This window comes from Mauremys mutica, chromosome 8, assembly GCF_020497125.1.
Source record: "Mauremys mutica isolate MM-2020 ecotype Southern chromosome 8, ASM2049712v1, whole genome shotgun sequence".
NCBI classification, from domain to species: Eukaryota; Metazoa; Chordata; order Testudines; family Geoemydidae; genus Mauremys; species Mauremys mutica.
The window spans coordinates 12,938,784-12,958,337 of NC_059079.1; the positions used below are offsets into that span (position 1 = coordinate 12,938,784).

Here is a 19,554-nt window from a genome sequence, read left to right on the forward strand (position 1 = left end):
GAAAACAGTTCACCAAGCAATGGAATAATGAAGAATTCAAAGATAATTTTAGGAGTTCAACAATCATACAAAACATAATTTATTTTACACAGATAAGTCAAAAGAGCAACAAATCATAGGCTAAAATGCTCATCAAGTGGCATATACTGGGGTAATGTACTTCACAACAGGTCTAAGAGCACCATAGGCAAGTCTGAGGTAAATTAACAGTCCCTGATAATAAGCAGATCCAGATGTATACCTCAACATATTTTTTGCCATATAATTTTATTTTAAAAAGCAGTGCAAGATCATATTGAAGTTAAAAATAATTACAACATAATTACGATTTAAATTTACTAAACATCTCTCTTGTAAATAGGTACACAAATAACTAAACATACAATAGGTTTTTTCTTTAGGCATCAGCAAAACAAGTTACACACACTAACTTCATTTGCTCATTAACAATGCAAAGGAAAACTGGGATTGGTCTTTAAAGTTTCATGACATTATTGCGTTCCACCCTGAAATCTTTTACATCAACTTTCAGCATTCATGAAAATCCCACCCTTAATTTCTCAAGGTAAAAAGCAAGAATTTGTAATGAAAATACTAAAAGGACCTGAGGTATTTTAGTACAAATATGACCATATAAAATGGCTTGCTGTCTTTTTTTAAAATAAGGACCTGTTCCCCAGATCTCATGTACTGTTCATAGGAGTGAAAGTGCAACACACTTACCAACTGAGTTCCTTGTCGTTTTAGTCGATGATCACATAGGTTCACATTCTCAAAGAACGTCTTAAATAAACTAAAACCTATATGTAAAAATCATGGAAGATTTTTATTTAGAATAAATTCCTGTTTTTATTAAAACAGGACATTAAATACACAAGAATAAAGGATAATCTTAATAGCAATTAAAAATTTAGAATCATGGAAAAAGACCCCTTATTGTGTTAGTTTTTTAGACCTGTGAAGAGCTTTAAAAACTAAGTTTAATGTTTTATTAGAAAGCAACTATCTAGTACTTGGGTATATATTTACTCCTATGACCTGGTGACCAAAAACATTTTCATACCATTCATAGTAATTTCATATGACTCCAGTTTGAGAATTTTCTCTTTGAAGAGCTGCTGTTGTATGTCACTCTCCAGATCATGCTGTCCTTTTGTAAACCACTCAAAGCACATCTGTGAATGAGTACAGGTGTATAAGTGTATATGGTCCATATTTTGAAGATCAAACAATTTTTTTAGTACATCAACATTGCTTTTTCAAATTACTTCAGACACTATAGTGATGAGTGCATAAAAAGCTTAGATAAAAGACTTGTCATGAAAAGGCAAGATAGTCAAAACATTCAGTAGTCTGTAACCATCTGAAGTGCACTGCTGTTGCACAGAGCATTACTATGCATTATGTATCAGCATAACTCAGATAGTAGTAGACTTTCTTCTGGAGCAGAAGGTTCAGATTCCACACCAGGACTCAGGTTCTTACATATTATACAACCTGCAGTGCTGCATTAGGGTACCAGGCATTATTACTAATGCCATCTATTGCATAAAACATTAAGTGAAGGTTCCTCATTTATGACATCCCTGGCTGTTCAGATGGAAGTTACAGCTCAAAGAGCAGATAACCCTCATCTAGTCTCCTGACCAACATTCCCTTTCAACTAAACAGGTCTTAATGTTCAAGGCAGTATACCATTTACAGTTAAACACATAATAGCTGCTCCATTTGCCTATACTGTCCTTGCACTAACAGGATCGAATGCATTAGTGCTTTGTAAGGCATTTGAAGACACTGAATGAGACAAACATTATAAACAATTTATTTTCTATACATGCATTCCAGTCATGAGCTATTAAATTCCTTTCCCGCCTCCAGATGTTGATCTCTTGGGCTTCTTACCTCTCGATCTAACTCACAAACATCTTGACCCGTCACAAGACATTCCCAGATTTCCCTGGCACGATTCCAACCCAAATAGAGGGTGGCTTCTTGCAGAAAAAATGCCAGAAATTTTAAATGTGCCTCTAAGTACTGAAAAGAGAATAACAAAACTGAGTGTCATCTTTCCAAAAGAGAACTTAAAATTAGAAATACAACATTTTGTTCTTTTTTATACATTTTGCAAAGTGTGAAGAACCAAAAACTGACTGATCCTGCAATGAACTCCATGTGGACAGAGCAGGGCCTGCAATTATGATTTCTAATTTTCACTGTTTTAAACAAAAGACCTCATTTCAGGCACCTTTTCAGAAAACACTTGGGTTGCTCTCGATCCCCATAATAGTAACTAGCCTGAGCCACCACCTGGCATAAAAAGGAGATCTAAGGTGCAATACATTGTGCTGCGAGTGCTCTGTGGATATATGAATCCATATACTAATAGGAAAATATTTTTTGATTTTAAGTAGTCGTTACGAAATTCAGCCATTTAAAATATGCCACAAGTTTTAATATAGAGAGGCTACCCCACCATTTAATTTAATAGTTAAGTAATAAAGCTCAATATATTAGAAAACAGTGTAATTTTGGAGGGAGGAAATGCAGCATATATAGATACAGTGTACATTAAGTGTCCGATATTTTACATTGTCTAGTCGTCTGTGTTTCAACTGACCATGGCTTTTTTGGGGTGATTTGTAACATTGTTCATCTGACAATTTCTAGTAACTAACATTAGAAAGCAGTGTTCAGTACCTCCCGGTAAGTGTATCGGCCATCCACTAATGTTGTTCCAACTAGTCCACCAGGACCTGCTACAGATGCAGCCAATCGATGACATGCTATTAGGCTTCCTGTCACCAGTTTCACTATTTCAAAATTTTTCTTCAAGTCTTGAATAATGCTCTTGGCAGAAACATTGAGAAAGACAGTGTAAGAAATGAAGCACCACAACAGGCACACTTAGAGGTTTTGCATTTTTATGGGAATTCTCTTTAAAAAAACAAACAAAAAAAAACTAACTGTGGGTTTTTCAGCACTATCCAAACTGTCACAAAGGAGTCCTGAAGGTTCACCTTCATCCTTCCCATTTACAAACCATCCTACACAGCAACTGCTTTCAGCATCTTTTTTTTTTTTTTTTTAAATTGGAGATATACCAATCTCCTAGAACTGGAAGGGACCTTGAAAGGTCATTGAGTCCAGCCCCCTGCCTTCACTAGCAGGACCAATTTTTGCCCCAGATCCCTAAGTGGCCTCCTCAAGGATTGAACTCACAACCCTGGGTTTAGCAGGCCAATGCTCAAACCACTGAGCTATCCCTCCCGCCTCCACTGAGCCAAACATTTCCACTCAAAGCTGGCATAACGCAAAGCACAACTTGGTAGCAGATTGGAGCCATTTCTATTTTTGAAAGGGCATAACTGATTTTATTACTTCAGTCAAAAGTCAATAAAAAACAACCTGTTCCCTTAAATTTGTCAATCAGGTTCACTTATAGTTAGTAATGGCACAAAGATAACGTGAGCCAATTCAGACGTGTCAGAAGAGATAAGCTTATCCACATATAATGGACAGTGCAGAGTATTAAGGAATTACCATTGTAAAAGTATACTGTTAAGATACTACCACTACATTAAACTCCTCAATTCAAATAGTGCCATAAATTAATACCATATTTTTAACTTAAAGTTTGTTATAAGAGCTGAAGTTTGATGGATGTAACTTTGCTTTAAAAAATATTTTAGCAAGAGCCTTACCTTATCTTGCTTTTGGTACGTTTGTTTAATAAACGAACGTGTGATTTCATGGAGCTGACGTAAAGCTGGTACCACCCAAACAAATTGGGGATTATGATGTTGGGATGACTAGTAATAACAGAAGTTAAAATAATTACACACGTGTACATGCTCAACAATACTATAATTGTTTCTTGTAAGAGAATCCTAGAAACCTATTTATCATCCATGCCCCAGCTTCAGGATAATAATTTTCTTTCATGAATCTGCAGTCACTAGTCCTTGGTTCCTCTCCACTGAGAGTCTCGGTTTCAGCTTTCACAATTAAACCAGATAGCTGAGGAAGGAGATGGCTAGCTGACTGCAGGTAAGATGGAGAGGTAAGCCAAGGTTTAGAGGGCAAATGTAACCGAATACAGCTACTCAATGAAAGACCAGGTTGGGGAGGCAGTGAGAGGAGACAGGCAAAACAGAACTTAAAAATTATTTAAAATACTACCAAGGGATTCAGAGCCGGGGCGGAGGGGGGAGATCTGTGGTTATCTCAATGAGACATTTTAGGGTCACGAGGAGCCCTCTGATAAGATATTTAAACTCAGGTTTGCAAGAGAACTTAAAGTTTGATCCTGCAAGGTGCTGAGTACTTCTGTCAGAAGCATTCAGCATTTTGTAGGACTGAACCCTTGGGGGGGGAGGGTATTTTCCATAAAGTCTGACATTAGAAGCTGGCACACCAAATTCTGTTTGGGAAAGAAGCATCTTGATTCTAGATTAGATGCTAACAATCAATGCTACATTCTCAGCAGCCTGTTCATGTCAGAAAGAAAGCTACACTGAAGACCTCTCCATACCTTTGACAGTGCTGCCAATATTCTCTCAAATGTTGTTTTAATTTCTCCTTGTTTATGGTGGGGGTAGATAGGTAAATGTTGCATTTGTAAAACTAGCTTAAAACTACATACTATCAAAGCCCTAGATGGAGGCACTGCAACAGGGAGCAGTAAGAAAAAAAACTGTTACAGAAGGATGCCTTGGAATAAATTGGAGGCGTTTCTAGCAAGAACAGGAAAGAGAAGTGAACATCAGATACAGAATAGTCTGGATTTCAAACAAACATTCCCCCTAGCGCAGACAGCTTGAGATCGGCATTTCTGATTTTTAGAGAAAAAGCAAGAATGCAAGGTACCTTGGCACCTAAGGAATATCTGTTCTACCAAAAAAACAAAAAAACAAAACCCAACACCACACAAAACAAAACAAAAAACCGACAACCCAACTCTTGGATGATGTTGGAAAAACAGAAAGGCTAGTCTAAGTTTAGTTTAGCACGAGAGAGGGCAACCGAAGTAACAACAAGCCATTTCCTTTATAATGGCACATTTTGGACTATGGAACAAGGACAGGTTCATTCTTGCAGGCCTATAGAAAGATCATTTATTACATGGGCAGATCTGTAAACAGAATGGGAAATCCTTTAAGCTATGTGCCATGAATTTTACATGGTCAAAGCCCTCTCCCCTCAAAAACATGCTGCTGCCCAGGAGACATCTGAGCAAATTCAGCTGCAAAATGGGTTCTTATACCAGAAGACATTTTTCATGCCTGTTTCTTTAAACAAAGGACATTACTGGGTTTTAAAAACCAATCTGTATTTTGAGACTCGTCTAACAGACAAATCAGAAAACATGATTTTCTCTTTCAATTGTTTAAAACAAGGCAAGAGACTTACTAGGAGTCTCACGGTAAACAAGTTGGCTCACATAAAATCTCCCCCTCTCAGATTCTCCCAAGGTACAAGCGTACAGAGGCAACAAGTGTCCAATTCCATGTAATTTGAAAGAAGAGTCGATACTGCCCAAGCCACTCTTTAGAGAATATACCATTTTTCGGAAAAAATGTAATTCTACAGAGAAACGAACCCTCTTAATATCTTCTATGCATTTGATGATGTAGCTCCTTTTGATTGCTTCCTTCACTGCATAAGCATCACTAAGAATTGTCAGATGTTCCTCCAAGGCCTGCTGAATTAGACCACAGGGTAACGTTGGAAGATGAGCCAGTTCCCAAAGCACCTCTAGGACCTTCAAGAACAGCATAAATGGTCAGGGACACTAGTAATTACAAAAGAGATGCAATTCTATTCTTTATCTTAACAACGGAGGATTTTATTTCTCATGCCTTTCCGGTGGTTGTCTCAATGCGTGCTTCCCGACCAATGCGTCCTATCAGGCTCAACAGTTTTTGTCGCACTCTGTCACTCTCAGTCTCCCAGCTCTGCAGGACAAAGACACAGAATTTCTATTACAGCAGCAAATATGTAATAAAAATGCAAAGTTTCAAATTAATTGATTCCATCTATGGCCTATTTTACTGTGATATCACCAATTAATAAAGGGACACGGTTTCAACACAGCTTGATTAGATGTGAACTCAGTTTTGTTAACACGAGATCTAATTCACCAAACACTTCCAAAAATTTATCACAAGTGGCTAGAGGCAATAATGAAATCTTTGCCTGAACATACTTTAGCTGTAAGTACACATAACATGGTTAAAACCCGAGTTAAAAGATTAAAATCGACAGCACAATGGGAGCTGAGTTATTTAAAATGAATATTTTAATCTTCTCAAAGTCATATTATAGGTTTCAAAAAAATTGTATTTAGAAATGTTATTTGTAGACTAGATGCTCAAACATATCAACATTCCTGTTTTGATAAGAAATTTAAATTCAGATAAAGATTTACCTTCTGAATAAGAACAAACAGATGATTAAGTTGATCGGAGCTGAATTTCACAGCAGCTGCAGCAATAATAGTATGTATGTTTTCAATCACAGTGGATGATTGTCCTGACTAAATAAGAGGGGAGGAAATGAGACACAACAACTGGTTCTTTGCAAGGAGGAGAAAATCAAGACTGTACACATCATGTAAAATCCTTCAGATATCTGAGCAACAATGGCTATAAATGAGTATTGACATCTCATGGAAAGACAATAATTTAGAGAATCATTCTAGAAGAAGACAGGACAGTACTCAATCTACCAAACCCCCAAAGGTGGCTGAAATACTGTCCAAAAAGAAACAGTTTATATTTGTGAGAAAAGTGCTACGTTAATTGAAAATATTCTGGGCAGATACTGTAGGGCAGGAGTAACTGACCTTAAATTAACTGCTCACTCTTTCAGAAGTATTTTCTATTTCAGTGTTTAACCATTTTAAGAAATAGGAAAAGATGTGCCAACACAGGTGTTTGCAGGATTTCCACATCCTAGTGGCCACCATTACAGACTTTTGATTGCGTCAATTAAGGTAGGATGGTGGAACCCATAGAAGCAGAACGAGGAACCACAATATCCATCAATCTGCTGAATGTACAGCTGTCAGTTTACTGCTTGTCAAGATGTTCAGTCTAAAATTACATATGGAAATACTTTAACATTTAAGCAGGAAGGTATTGATGCTATCTGCAGTTGTCTGGCACCACTGCACACAGCAATGACAGATCTTTCCTCTTTTCTCCATACATACATCCATTTTCCAAAGCTATTCATGGAAGTTATGCGCATATATAGAAATGTTTTTTCTGTTTATGAACATTAAGGCCTTGATTCCTGCACCTCTAGAAAGCCTCGCTGAAACCACTGGGATTCCCTCATGAGGAAAGTTATCACAATCCTTGAATCTCACATAGCCTTCAAACACTCACCAGCAATATAAATAAGCAGCTTTCCATAAACACTTCTCCCACCCCAGTCATCAATCTATACAACCCAGTGAGTGCTTGACAGATGAAGTGGGCTTTGCACAGTGACCAGAAAGTTACCAGATCCAGGCTCTGGGGGATACAGGAGTGGAAGAAGTAAAATCCAGAATCAAGGGTTCTCTCAGAAAAATATCTGGTCAACGGCTCAGTCCCATTTACAGTGGGGGCATTGCAGCTAAAGCACTTCCATTGACTGCAATGGTGGCAGTATCCGCAACTCCTGTGCTGGAACTTTTCATTGCATTACATGGGAACACAGAATGAGCATGGGAAGCTTTTACAAGATGGGGGGAAAAAAATGAAAATTGTAGGTTTCTACCATTATGAGAACAGAAGTGCTGTTAATTTAAAATTTGGCTTGGGGATCCCAGCTCCAAAAACGTAACCCTGATAAACCTAAACTGCGTAGTGTCATCCTAGTTTGATGCTGCATGAAAAAGTGGAGCCGAAACCTTCACTCTACACCAGCTGCGGGGGGGCAATCAATTTTTTTTGATGTCTCCCAGAACACATTTCATCACTCCTTGTGTCCTCTTTTCTGTGCATCTTCTTTCTGCATCTCTCTAGACCCGAAACCCAGCCTAACTAGGTTTACTATGCTTCCATCTCTTCCTCAACATCATGCTTCTTCCAGGTGTCCTATACACCCTAGTCATCCTCCCAAATGAGCATGAAGTAGTAAAAACCACGAGCATGGCACCAAATGAGGCCCATCGCTAAACTGCACCACTCACACACTTGCTTCTTGGTGTATACCATCGTCTCCATTTACAATGTACACACCCCAGGGCAAGATTTTGCACACTGGGAAACAAGCACAGATATGAGCAACTTGTCCAAGATCAGAGCAAGTTAGTAGCAGAGCTAGGTACAGAAACCAAAACTCATGCTAGTCTGTAGTGTTCTAACCACTAAGTATGCTTCTCCCTAAAAATAAAGTAAAATCAGAAATAAAAATAGGAAAGAGGAGATTTGGGCCTGAATATGGGTGCATCCCAGAAGGCAGCATGAGGAAGTTCCTGCATTCAGAAGGTAGGGTTTATATCTGAGGGAATTAAATATCCAGTTGAATGAGAGAGACAAGGCAGGTGAGGTGGAAGGGACAAGCTTTTGAGAGTCACAGAGATCTTCCTGAGATCTGGACAATGACATGATAATCATTCAAATAAAGCGTCCTGTTTGACTGCAGCCAAACAGTTATACTGAATCATAAAAAAAAAATCTTTGTATTATGATTTTATGAAGTAAAAAACCCCATCAACACTGAATGCAACACTACACAGGAGATTAATCAATCCGAAGCAAGAAGTGGGGGAAGCCCAGTTGAGATTTTCCTATTAAAAACAAAATGCAAATAGTTGAGTGCCTTCTATGCAAGCTCCAAGAGTCTTCAAGTTCAGTAGTGTACAGAAATGTTATTCTTCAGGCAGAGATGACACACTCAATCTTGAAGGAAATGGGGGGAGGGGGAGAGGGAGGAAAATCAGCTGCTTCATGTGTGGAGCATCTTTAAAATGCTGGGTTGACTTGTCCACATCTGAGGTGATGTGCTGTGTCAGCAGCTACCATTAAAAAAAAAAAAGCTAGGAAACTTCACATGAATACCATTCTGTACAGGATGTGAAAACAGGCCAATAACATAATGTTAATCTGAATACATTGTAGTGCATTGACCAGCCAAGCTATCAACAACTTCTTTACATTACACCCTGGGAATTTTGAACAGAACTTGTTTGCTAAATAGGAAATTTATATTCTTCTGTTTCTTGTAGCCTTGATAAATCAGTCTTGTTTCTTACTAAGAATACTATACTGTTTCTTATTCAGAGAATAACAATTATTCTAAGATTGACGGTCTTGATGCACTATTAATTTTTTTAAAAAGTGACATACATAGCCTATCTAGAAAGACCTTGGCACACAAAATAGAACTTTTTGAAATACAGGAGGGTGATGCATAGGGAGGAAAATTTACTGGATATGACGTCCTTCAGGTAGGGTAGGGTCTCCCTTAAATATGCCTGTTCCCAACCCAAAGTCTAGTTAAAATCTAAGTCTTCCACGAACATTACACAGTTTTAAGTTCAGGGTATTCTATTTACATACCCAATACCCCCACTATCATATTTAGACTCTTTTCAGGAGGAAGTGATACAAAGCCTCTCAATACAAAACCCACGTCAGAAACAGGCCAGCAGGAAGACAAAATATTACAGCTGAGCTCAGAATAAGTGCAAAATGAGTCATGTCAACGTCACAGCTTCACTGAGCAAAAGAGACTTGCTATCATCCCCAACCCTACTGTAGATTTATACAAGGTGTCCAAAAAGCTTAAACTAATTATTTAGTACAAAATATAAAGGCTAAATTGTTTCTGTGTTGACTACAACTTTGCACTAGCACATTAAATTTCAGACCAAGCAGTTTTGGTTGAGGATAGAGCTTTCAAACAGCAGTTTGCATTAAGCATTTGAGAATCATTTTCTACACATTGATTAATGTGAGTGTATAATAAGACTAACAGATTGTTGTCAAGAGTACATATGTAACAGAGTAGAAAACATTAAGAGGCAGTTAATAGAATTTGAGCTCCCTCTATTTAAAGTCAGATAGAGAGTTGGATTCAGACTCATACCTTCATCCAAGAAAATTAAAATGCTAAAGTATGGTCAGAGGCTAATATAATGTTTCACCCCTTATTTTAAAAATCAATGTTTTTTGTAACCCCCTTACATTCACTATAAAAGCATAAAAAAGGCATCAATGAGAAGCCTATTTAATTTATGTGAATGTATTTTGAGAGGTTAACGGAATACTTGACTAAGTGGTAAGGGTGCATGGGAAATGGGGAGAGAGGGTTTATTTGGTTTAGATTGTAACATTTTCAGTACCTCACAATCCCCTCAACTGCCTTTTGTTAACCCCCCCTCTCCCCAAAGTCAAGACCCACTGGTTGAGAAACACTGAGCTAGAACAAGGAGTGCAACCTTGAAGGGAGAGATGTTTATTAAGAAATAAAGATTAACACAGGTACAAAATAAACAGCAATCTAAACTTGTTTAGTTGAAGGCACTAGTTACAATAGTAAACGATTGGAAAATGTGTACATGTTAAGGTGTTCTTTCCCAAAAGCATTTTTGCTGTCAGGGCCGTGGTGCTCATGAGGTAAGTGAAACGCTAATGACCACAGCTGAAAACTGAATGTAAGGAGTCTACACGGATATTTAAGTCCATTAATAATGTACACCATGATTCCATAGGGAATGAACAAAGTAATGTGATCCAGCAAATAAATGGACAGCTAGATTTTCACTATTTTCAAAGTTAGGTGCCTAAATTTAGGCACTTAAGTTTGAAAATGTTGGCCTGTTTTTTTTTTAAATGATACATAAAATAGAACAATCCTTAAGCTTACCTGTATTCTCCAAATTTTAGTGAGCTCATCCAAAGACAATTTACTTCCCAGCAGTTCAATAATTCCCTTTATGCGGTCACAGTACTGTGCTTGGTCTATATTACCTAATTGAACAATCAGACAGCTAAATTAGAAATTGTGAATATCATCATAAAAATGACTTATTTAATACAAGTTATAGCAAGAAACTTGGTACTTTATTTCAAAGGAAGAGTATCAATTTGAAAAGTCATTTCCATCTGAAAATTCTGTGCCTGTTATTATTCCAGGCAATTCTTAAGATTACTAAAAGAGAAAAATAAAAAAAATACCCATTTCTTTATTTTTTCAGCTTGGTTTTTTTGTGTAATTGATAGCATATCGCATCTAGTCAGTTTCAGTGCTTTGAAAAACCTCACACCCTCCCCTGGACTCAGCAAGTAGTAACCTATAATACCAGCAAAGCTGAAAGTGCAACTGAAGAGGCATCAGCAGACAAAAAAGAAACAAGTGTGCTTCAGCATGCTTGTGGTGGTATTCTCAGAACCCTTCTAAATAATCAGAACACTGTAGAAAAACCCAAGCACTTCTTTATAAAGGGCACTCTATCACAAAACAGTTTGAAAAAAGTCCAGTTGACAGTTCCTTGAAGCCTATGACATTCATTCAAAGTTCATAGTGTAAAAACAATTGGTAAAGAAGCTTACCTTCTAGTGCAATTGATAGAACAGAGTTTTCTACTAGCCAGTTTAATAATCGGTCTGTATCTATTGCATTCTTTACAGATTTGGATACAGTGCTGTCTTCTATTAATTTGGTTACCTATAAATCACAGAATGTTAAAACTGTTGCTGAACTCTCTCTCTCTCTCTCTCTCTCTCTCTCTCTCTCTCTCACACTCACACCCCACTCCCCTGCAAAGCCCAACGTAGTACAAGCACCAGGAGAATATAACAATGCACTGCCGAAGGCCAGTTACAGTATTAAAAAGAGAAAAGTCTGCTGGGTACCATTATTACACCAATTTCTTAATCCCATTCTGTCACAGACAGGAGGGCTCTCCCGTACCACAAACTTCTTTAGATTTACTAAAAAAAATTTATTGCAGAACAGGGTTCTTTTTGTGGCTCTCAAATTAGTTATCTATCTCCATGGTAGTAAACCATTACACTTCAGCTCAGTCTACTGATAAAGGTGACCAAAGTACAAGTTCTGGACGAAGCCCAAAATGGTGCATTTATGTAATTTCAAGAGGAATGTGATACACTTATATCCAAGGACCCAAGATTAATGATTAGCTCCAATGTGTTTCTGATTTCAAATGACAATTGAGAAAGATTTAATATATCCCAGAAACAAGAACTGAACCAAGAAAGCCTTCAAATATATATAATTTGGTAGGCTTTTAAAAAAAGCAATTTCTTGGAGTACTAAGATATACCAGCATTGGAAGTAAGGACTGAATGACTAAATTTGCATACTGTAAGTGACTTCTGGAGAGGCTGAATTTAGAGTTTTACTTTTTTATGCAGTTCCACATGAGGAATAAAAAGTTTGCTAGCTCAGCACAGCCTTTGGGATACACCTAAGATTTAGCTTACTATGGAATACCCATGAATGGCCCAGGCATAGCAGAGACTACTGCTCACAAATACAGCTGAAACAATAGTCCTTAGAGAAGGCTGATATGACTTGGACTCTTTCCAAGGAAACCACAACCCTTGCATCCACTGCTAACTTGCAAAAATAATTCTTGTTAGACTGACTTCCTTTGTTCTTTACTTAGAATTAAGACTTCCTTAAGGCCACATGATTGGCATAAAACCACCCCGCCACCTTTGCCTTTCAGACACTACTTTTGGTATAGCAAGAATAGCCTGTCATATTCAAACAAAAATTCAAACTTACTTCTTTGAGGGAATTCATTTTTGCACTGAAGTGGGGAGATTTTAACATGCGCAACAGAATGTCCAATCGTAGATCATCCACCACAGTTACCAGGTCAGGTTGGAAGCGCATACACAGTAGCTTTATAGCAGACAGGAGTTCAGGGATACTAACTAGCCTCTGTTAAAAAAATTTTTTTTTAGTAATGGCTATACAGATTTTTAGACATTTTATTTTAAGCATAAGTTCTGTCATGTTTTAGACTTGGATAATAGACACAAAGGGTAATAACAGTGACCTAGTGAACAGGCTGCTTGATCTATAATCCACAATACTTTGTCTTTCTGTGAACATCTGTAGAAGTATTACTCACACTACTAGAAAGAATCACTATGCAGACAAAGTTTAGGGGTAAGGAAGAAACTTCTGTTGAAAGTTAAGCATGTTAAAATGTTCTAATTTGTAAGATGTATATTTCACGTCTATCTCTATTCTTTAAGTGCACAAACAATAACATTTCCAACACATCATGATGACTATGTCTACATCGTGCACCTTACAGTGGCACTGCTGTGCTGCTACAGCCATGCTGCTGTAATGTACACAGTGTAGCCACTCTTTTTTGTGAGCAGGAAAGAGAGCTCTCCTGCCGACAAAATAAAACCACCTCCAACGAAGAGCGATAGTTTTGTTGGCGGGACAAAGCGCTGTCCATGGCATCGCTTTTCATCAGTAAATCTTTTGTCGGTCACAGGAGTGTTTTTCTCAACCCCTTGACTGACAAAAGTTTTACTCTCAAAATTTCAGCGTAGACATAACCTAAAATGATCTTAACAAAAAAGACACTATAAAGACTTATTAGAAATAGAGGACAAATTCAGTACAATGTAGAACAAAAAAAGTCAGAAGATGTTGACATCTAATGATCTCCTCTGATAAAGATCAGCAAACTCGTTTGGAAACAATACAATATTTGTACCTGTAAACAGAAATGCAATTTTATACTTGCTACAGCCAAAGCAGAGCAAAGCAGCCATGTAGGCCTTGGATTTTTAAAGGTATTTAGACTCTGCTCCACCTAACTGACTTAGGAGCCTAAGTCGCTTTTGAAAATGAGACCTAGAGCTCCTAAGTCAGTTAGGCACTGCAACACTCAGCCGAGCAATGCCTATGTACCTTTAAAAATCTAGGCTATAAGGCCTAATGCTGCAAGGTACTAGGCACCTTAAAGTCAACTAGAATAGAGGGTGTTCGGGACCTTGCATGACTGGAACCAGGTAAACTTGCTGGATAACTATGAGGAGGAAGTCTTTTTAGACAGGAAGGTCTAACACTGAATAAGATTTTAAAGTGGGTCCTGGTAAGTACAGCCAACCCACTAGCACAGTTTCCTATTACAAACATTCTCAGTCTAAATTTAGCTCAAGTGATACTTTCCAAACAGGAACTAGTATAATTTGTTCTCAAGTTATGAGAGTTTAGCACTTTCGACATTTACAGTAGTTTCTACGTGTATATTTGATATAATCAGAATGTTACCTTGTCTTTTAGGTCCTTCTCTTCCACATTCTGTACATATTTAATCATTTTATGAATGACTGGATCCAGCATGGGCTAAGGAATTTGAGAAAATACAAGGACAATCATTTTTTATTTTCCAGAGTCAAGTTACTTGGAAGTAAAATGAAACAATAGCTTCTCTTTCTAAAAAGGTCAAAACAACTTAAGATCACATTTACTTCGAATACATAAGCTAACACAAATATGGCATACATAAACCACCCTGCTGGTATGAACAGAGAATGAAGTAATGTAAAGGAAGAAGCCAAAATTTCCCAGATAAACTAACAGCAGCTTGTACCATAAAAGTATCTAGAAAAGAGATCTAATGTTTTCAACACACAACACTTGCTATACATACAATGAAGTCAACTTGATACCTAGTGTCTTCCTATCAGCCTCTCTTCTCAATAGTGTGATCAAAAAAAACCCCAAACCAGCTGCAATATTCCCAGCAAGCCAGTTTGCCTAACAGCCAGAACTTGTGTTGCTTTCTCTCTGAAGGCTATGGATAGTGTATTGCCAGCAGCTAGAAATGACCACACAGCTCTTTCTAGGCAAGCACATTTATTCTTAAGTTAAAAGAATTACAGAAAAAAACAAAACCAATACATAGATTTAAACATACTAGGAGTCACCCACAAGTCTTACAGGACCCTAGTAGGCCAAAGTCTTTCCAACTCTTTTGCAAGAGCTGGGGCCTCACGTTTCTTGGATCAGAAAGAAGGTCCTGAGTCAGTTTAAATCCAGCCTTTTTCTCCCCTAAAGCCCTTTCTTTGGCTGGGTGTCTCTGGAAAACGCAGTTTGAACTAGTACATATGCCAACCACCCCAGGGTGTGGTATTTCTCTTGATTGTTCAGTCTCAGTGACTCACCTTAATCACCCTCACTGTTCTTAGGTCTTAGAGGAGCTCTGCTAGCCCTCCCCCATTGAGAAGAACACAATCATACACAAGTCATTCATAAATTTAATGCAATGGCCCCTAAAGATACTGCATGGGGTTGCAATATTTTAGCAAAGGTATGTGGATCACAGATATGTTCCTCTCTAGCAATATATTTTCCAACTCACGCTCACATACGCACCCTAGATCTCAGTCACAAAGCTAGGAGTCCAAAGAAAGTGGTACTCATTGGGGCAGATTCTTGTCACACCTGTTTTACCCTGGGATAGTTCAACTGACTGCAAAGGAGTTACTTCTGATTTACACTGATGAAGATCAGGAGATTCAGGATTACCGTCCTCAGCAAATGAATATGGATGTTCACATAGTGAGAAAACCTTCTACTCTATATAAACCAAGAAGTTAGGTTGAGATTTTCAACTGACTTTGAAAATCCCATCCCTAGACTACATAGTTATAATTAAAAATGGCATTTCTACTCTCTTGGGTAACAAATGGCACATGTGGTCTCCTTGTTCTGGGTAGCTCTCCACCACTGTAATATGCAGAAGTTTCTCTAATGCATGCAACATTCCTTCAACCCTTGTTTGTGGAGAAAGTATGTTGAGAAAGCTTCTTCAATAAAGTTTTCAAAAACTGACATGTGTGAACCTGTTGGCTATTAGCCATGTGTTGTGAAAGGCAACTTATTTCCCCATCCCACCTTCACTTGTGAATGCATCTAAAAATTGGTATTTGCACATTTTACAGCAAAAAAAGTGTCACTCAACCAATATTAGCCTATGCAAAACAACTACCCTGCACCCTAAACCAGACATGTTTCAGAGTGTTTCAAAATTAACCACCACTTTGATACTAAGTCAGTGATAAACTAATTCAGTTTTCCACGTTAAGTTTCCGATTCTCATGCCAAACAAGTACCAGTAGTGTTGCCTTCTGGATGCCATTTTTTAAGAAATCCATTTGAACACAGAAAAATTAATACAAAACTCAAGGGAGCAATATAGCTGTGTGTTTCAAAGTTCATTTTTCTACTTTCTGAAATTAACTCATAAAAATGGTGTTTTACCTGCACTACAGAAGAGTTGAGATACTCTGCACACACCCCCAATGGCTGAACTAACGCAGAGACTGCCTGAAAGAAAGATAGTAGATATTTAGGCACAGACACAGTAATCCCTTTTAAGACTGATGATCAAATTCTTTAAAACATAGGTGAAGGTTTACAAGCAGCATGTATCATACATCCCAATTATCCTCCCATTGCTTACAATTTTGCTTCAGCATTGAAGGGACTTCTTGTTACGATGGACAACATGCAGTTCAAGAAACAGATTTAAAATAATGGTATGCATTAAGTATTGCATCTCTTGCTTGCTAACACAAAGGACCTTCTCAACTTTCAGTGGTTTTGGTCATTTTATGGTTCTGTTATTAGAGTCCGTTCATGGTCTGTTTCGGCCAATGCAAGAGCCAATAAACGCTTTGATGGTTCACTCTACAGCACTGTAGAGTACAAATGCACGTTCTCTGGTGGACAGCCACAAAAGAGAATTTCTTTCCCCAAATCCAACATTCACCTTCTTCATGAATCCTATCACTATCTGCCAGACGGCTTCAACAGAAAGTGGATTTCTGTGTAAGACCCAATGCTGAAGAATGTTCCTCATGCAGATCAGTCACACAAGGATTTTCCTTCACACATGGAATGAAAAAAATCTTGAGATCCAAGGTTTCCAAATTTTATCAATTTTCAAGCAGAGTGAAGGAAATTCACTTGCCATATCAAGACCAATTTCCTCCTGAGAAGAGGCAATGACTTACATAATAGTGCGTGTCTCATTACAACCAACAGCCTGCAAGTTAAGTGTCCCTAGTCAAAAATTACATTCTTAAGAAAGGAGTTACTAGTTAGTTAAGAGGAGAGAACCTATAGCAATGCCTAAGTTTAACGAGATAAACTCCCCCTCTGTCATATTTGCATATAAACTACTTGCCTCTCCTTAATAAGTAGGGGGAGGGAGGGGGGGAAGAGAGGAAGAAGTAATCAACCCACTAAAAGGAAATAGCATTTTCCAAATTTGTAGTTCAACTGCAGGTGATGAACAAATTATTACTTTACAATTAAAATTTGAAATAATGTGCTTCCTCTCAGTATTCTGGTTCTCAGACAGTTATTTAGATTTGAAATCTGTTATAGCTGAGTTTTCTAAATTATATTCAACAACAAACACTGTTAGGCTTTATGAACCTAAGACCCCGTATAGTTTATGTAGTCATTAAATGTGTCAAATTTTGATGCAGTAGTTAACATATTTAGAGTTATTTAGTGCATAGATTCCAAGGCCAGAAAGTCCCATTGTGATCATTTAGTCTGACCTCCTCTGAAACACAGGTCATAGATCTTTCCCAAAGTAATTCTTAGAGAATCTCTTAGAAAAAGATGCAATTTTAATTTAAAACTTGCCAGTGATGGAGAATCCTCCATAACCCTTGGTAAATTGTTCCAATGATTAATCTCACTGTTGACAATTTACACCTTATTTCCAGCCTGAATTTGTCTAGCTTCAACTTCCAGCAAAGGGATCATGTTATACTTTTGTCTGCTAGACTGGAGAGACAATTATTAAATATTTGTTCCTCATGTAAGTACTTCTAGACTGAAATCAAGTCAATCCTTAACTTTCTTTTTGTTAAGCTAACTAGATTCATCATCTTGAGTTTATCGCTATAAGGCACATTTCCTAATCCTTAACCATTCTCATGGCTCTTCTCTCAACCCTCTCCAATTTTTTAACATCCTTCTTGAATTGTGGACATCAAAACTGGACACAGAATTCCAGCATTGCTTGCACCAGTGCCAAATAACCTCTACACTCCAGCCTGAGATTCCCCTGTTTACACATTCAAGGATCACTATTAGCTCTTTTGAGCACAGCATGGCACTGGGGGCTCATGTTCAGCTGATCATCTACCATGACTCCCAAGTCCTTTTCAGAGGCACTTCTTCCCAGGATATTGTCCCCCATTGTGTAAGTATGGTCTACATTCTTTGGCCTACATTTAGCCATATTAAAATATTATTTGCTTGCATCCAGTTTACCAAGCAATCCAGATTGCTCTGTTTTAGTGACTTGCCCTCGTCATTATTTACCATTCTCCCAATGTTTGGGACATCTGCAAACTTCACAAGTGACGATTTTATGCTTTCTTCCATTGATAAAAAAGATAGACGAAATATATGAACCAAAGATTTTTTAAAAATAATTTACACATGGGAATCACCTTCCCTGCAATTGAAATGCAGCTACTTCAGTGATAAATGCTAAAACTATGTAACAGTTTACACCCACTTAAAACTGGGATGCTGAACATTATTACCCAAATTGAAATTAATTCAGGACACCAATGCTAATAACTGCTCTTTTCTGGGTAGATTCGTGGGATCTTTAGTAACAAGTGGTCAAGACTTTGTTTTTCTTTCAAGCAGCAGTAGATCCATAATGCATTACAGAACTTTTAGAGCATGGTAACAGGGTACACATGGCTAGTTAGGATGCATCTGCAATATGTAGATTTACACCCCAGCTTGCCAAGTATCAACTCTCCGTAGAGACCAACTCTAAGTCTCATCTCAAATATAGTTCCCTGACCTTCACCCATCCCATACCAAAGAATTCTCACAGCATTCTTTTTGGAGTACTTCTGGTGTACTGAAGAAAGCATTTGATGCACCAAATTACCAGTATCCCTTGCTATAGAACATTAACATATAAAAAAAGAGACATCAACAGAAGATTAACTTACCCCAAGTTCAATATCTTCTGAATGGAGTTTAGACTGAATTGCTGAAAATCCACCCAACTCTGCAAACTGCAAAAAGCAAAAGCAAATCAATGAATTATAACAGTCTGCCTTTTAAATATGGGATTAAAGCAAACATTCCAGACTTTAACTTGATAAAGCTTTGCTCTCCAATGATCATCTCTGAAATAAGAATTCAAGACAAGATGCTTGAGCTGTCAACAAGGATCTTTCACAGTGGGATTTTAAGTTTAACGTAAGACTTGTGCTTTCATGTCTATTTGATGGCTCACTGGACAACACAACATACTATTATGGTGGAGTCCTGGGTTCAAAAGCAAGCTTGAGATTCTCCCTCCTTAAGCAAAGGTGGGTGAGGGGAAGAAGGCTAGAAGATCCACATAGGATGACAAGCTGAGGGACAGCAGGCAGGATGCATCTCTCTAGCATTCCCTAGCAGCTGTTTGTGGAATGGCACTGCAGCCTCAGAGGTGACCTCTGGCCTTCCTCAGCTGAAGGGTACAAATCAGTAGTGCAAAGGTGGGCAAGGAAGCAT

At 37.9% G+C, this 19,554-nt stretch overlaps 1 protein-coding gene across 2 annotated transcripts in view; it reads right to left on the reverse strand.

Annotated features, from left to right (window-relative positions):
* Nucleotides 1-19,554, reverse strand: part of USP24 (ubiquitin specific peptidase 24) — a 112,647-nt gene that overhangs the window by 62,779 nt on the left and 30,314 nt on the right. For both annotated transcript variants that reach the window (XM_045026979.1, XM_045026977.1), the window contains exons 7-20: nucleotides 19,002-19,067; nucleotides 16,264-16,329; nucleotides 14,269-14,343; nucleotides 12,751-12,909; nucleotides 11,550-11,664; nucleotides 10,864-10,967; nucleotides 6,428-6,535; nucleotides 5,859-5,954; nucleotides 5,600-5,761; nucleotides 3,702-3,809; nucleotides 2,698-2,847; nucleotides 1,903-2,034; nucleotides 1,064-1,175; nucleotides 724-800 (exon numbers count right to left, since the gene is read on the reverse strand). In XM_045026979.1, the coding sequence (XP_044882914.1) occupies nucleotides 724-800; nucleotides 1,064-1,175; nucleotides 1,903-2,034; nucleotides 2,698-2,847; nucleotides 3,702-3,809; nucleotides 5,600-5,761; nucleotides 5,859-5,954; nucleotides 6,428-6,535; nucleotides 10,864-10,967; nucleotides 11,550-11,664; nucleotides 12,751-12,909; nucleotides 14,269-14,343; nucleotides 16,264-16,329; nucleotides 19,002-19,067 (1,530 nt within the window). The remainder of the gene's footprint in view (nucleotides 1-723; nucleotides 801-1,063; nucleotides 1,176-1,902; nucleotides 2,035-2,697; nucleotides 2,848-3,701; nucleotides 3,810-5,599; nucleotides 5,762-5,858; nucleotides 5,955-6,427; nucleotides 6,536-10,863; nucleotides 10,968-11,549; nucleotides 11,665-12,750; nucleotides 12,910-14,268; nucleotides 14,344-16,263; nucleotides 16,330-19,001; nucleotides 19,068-19,554) is intronic.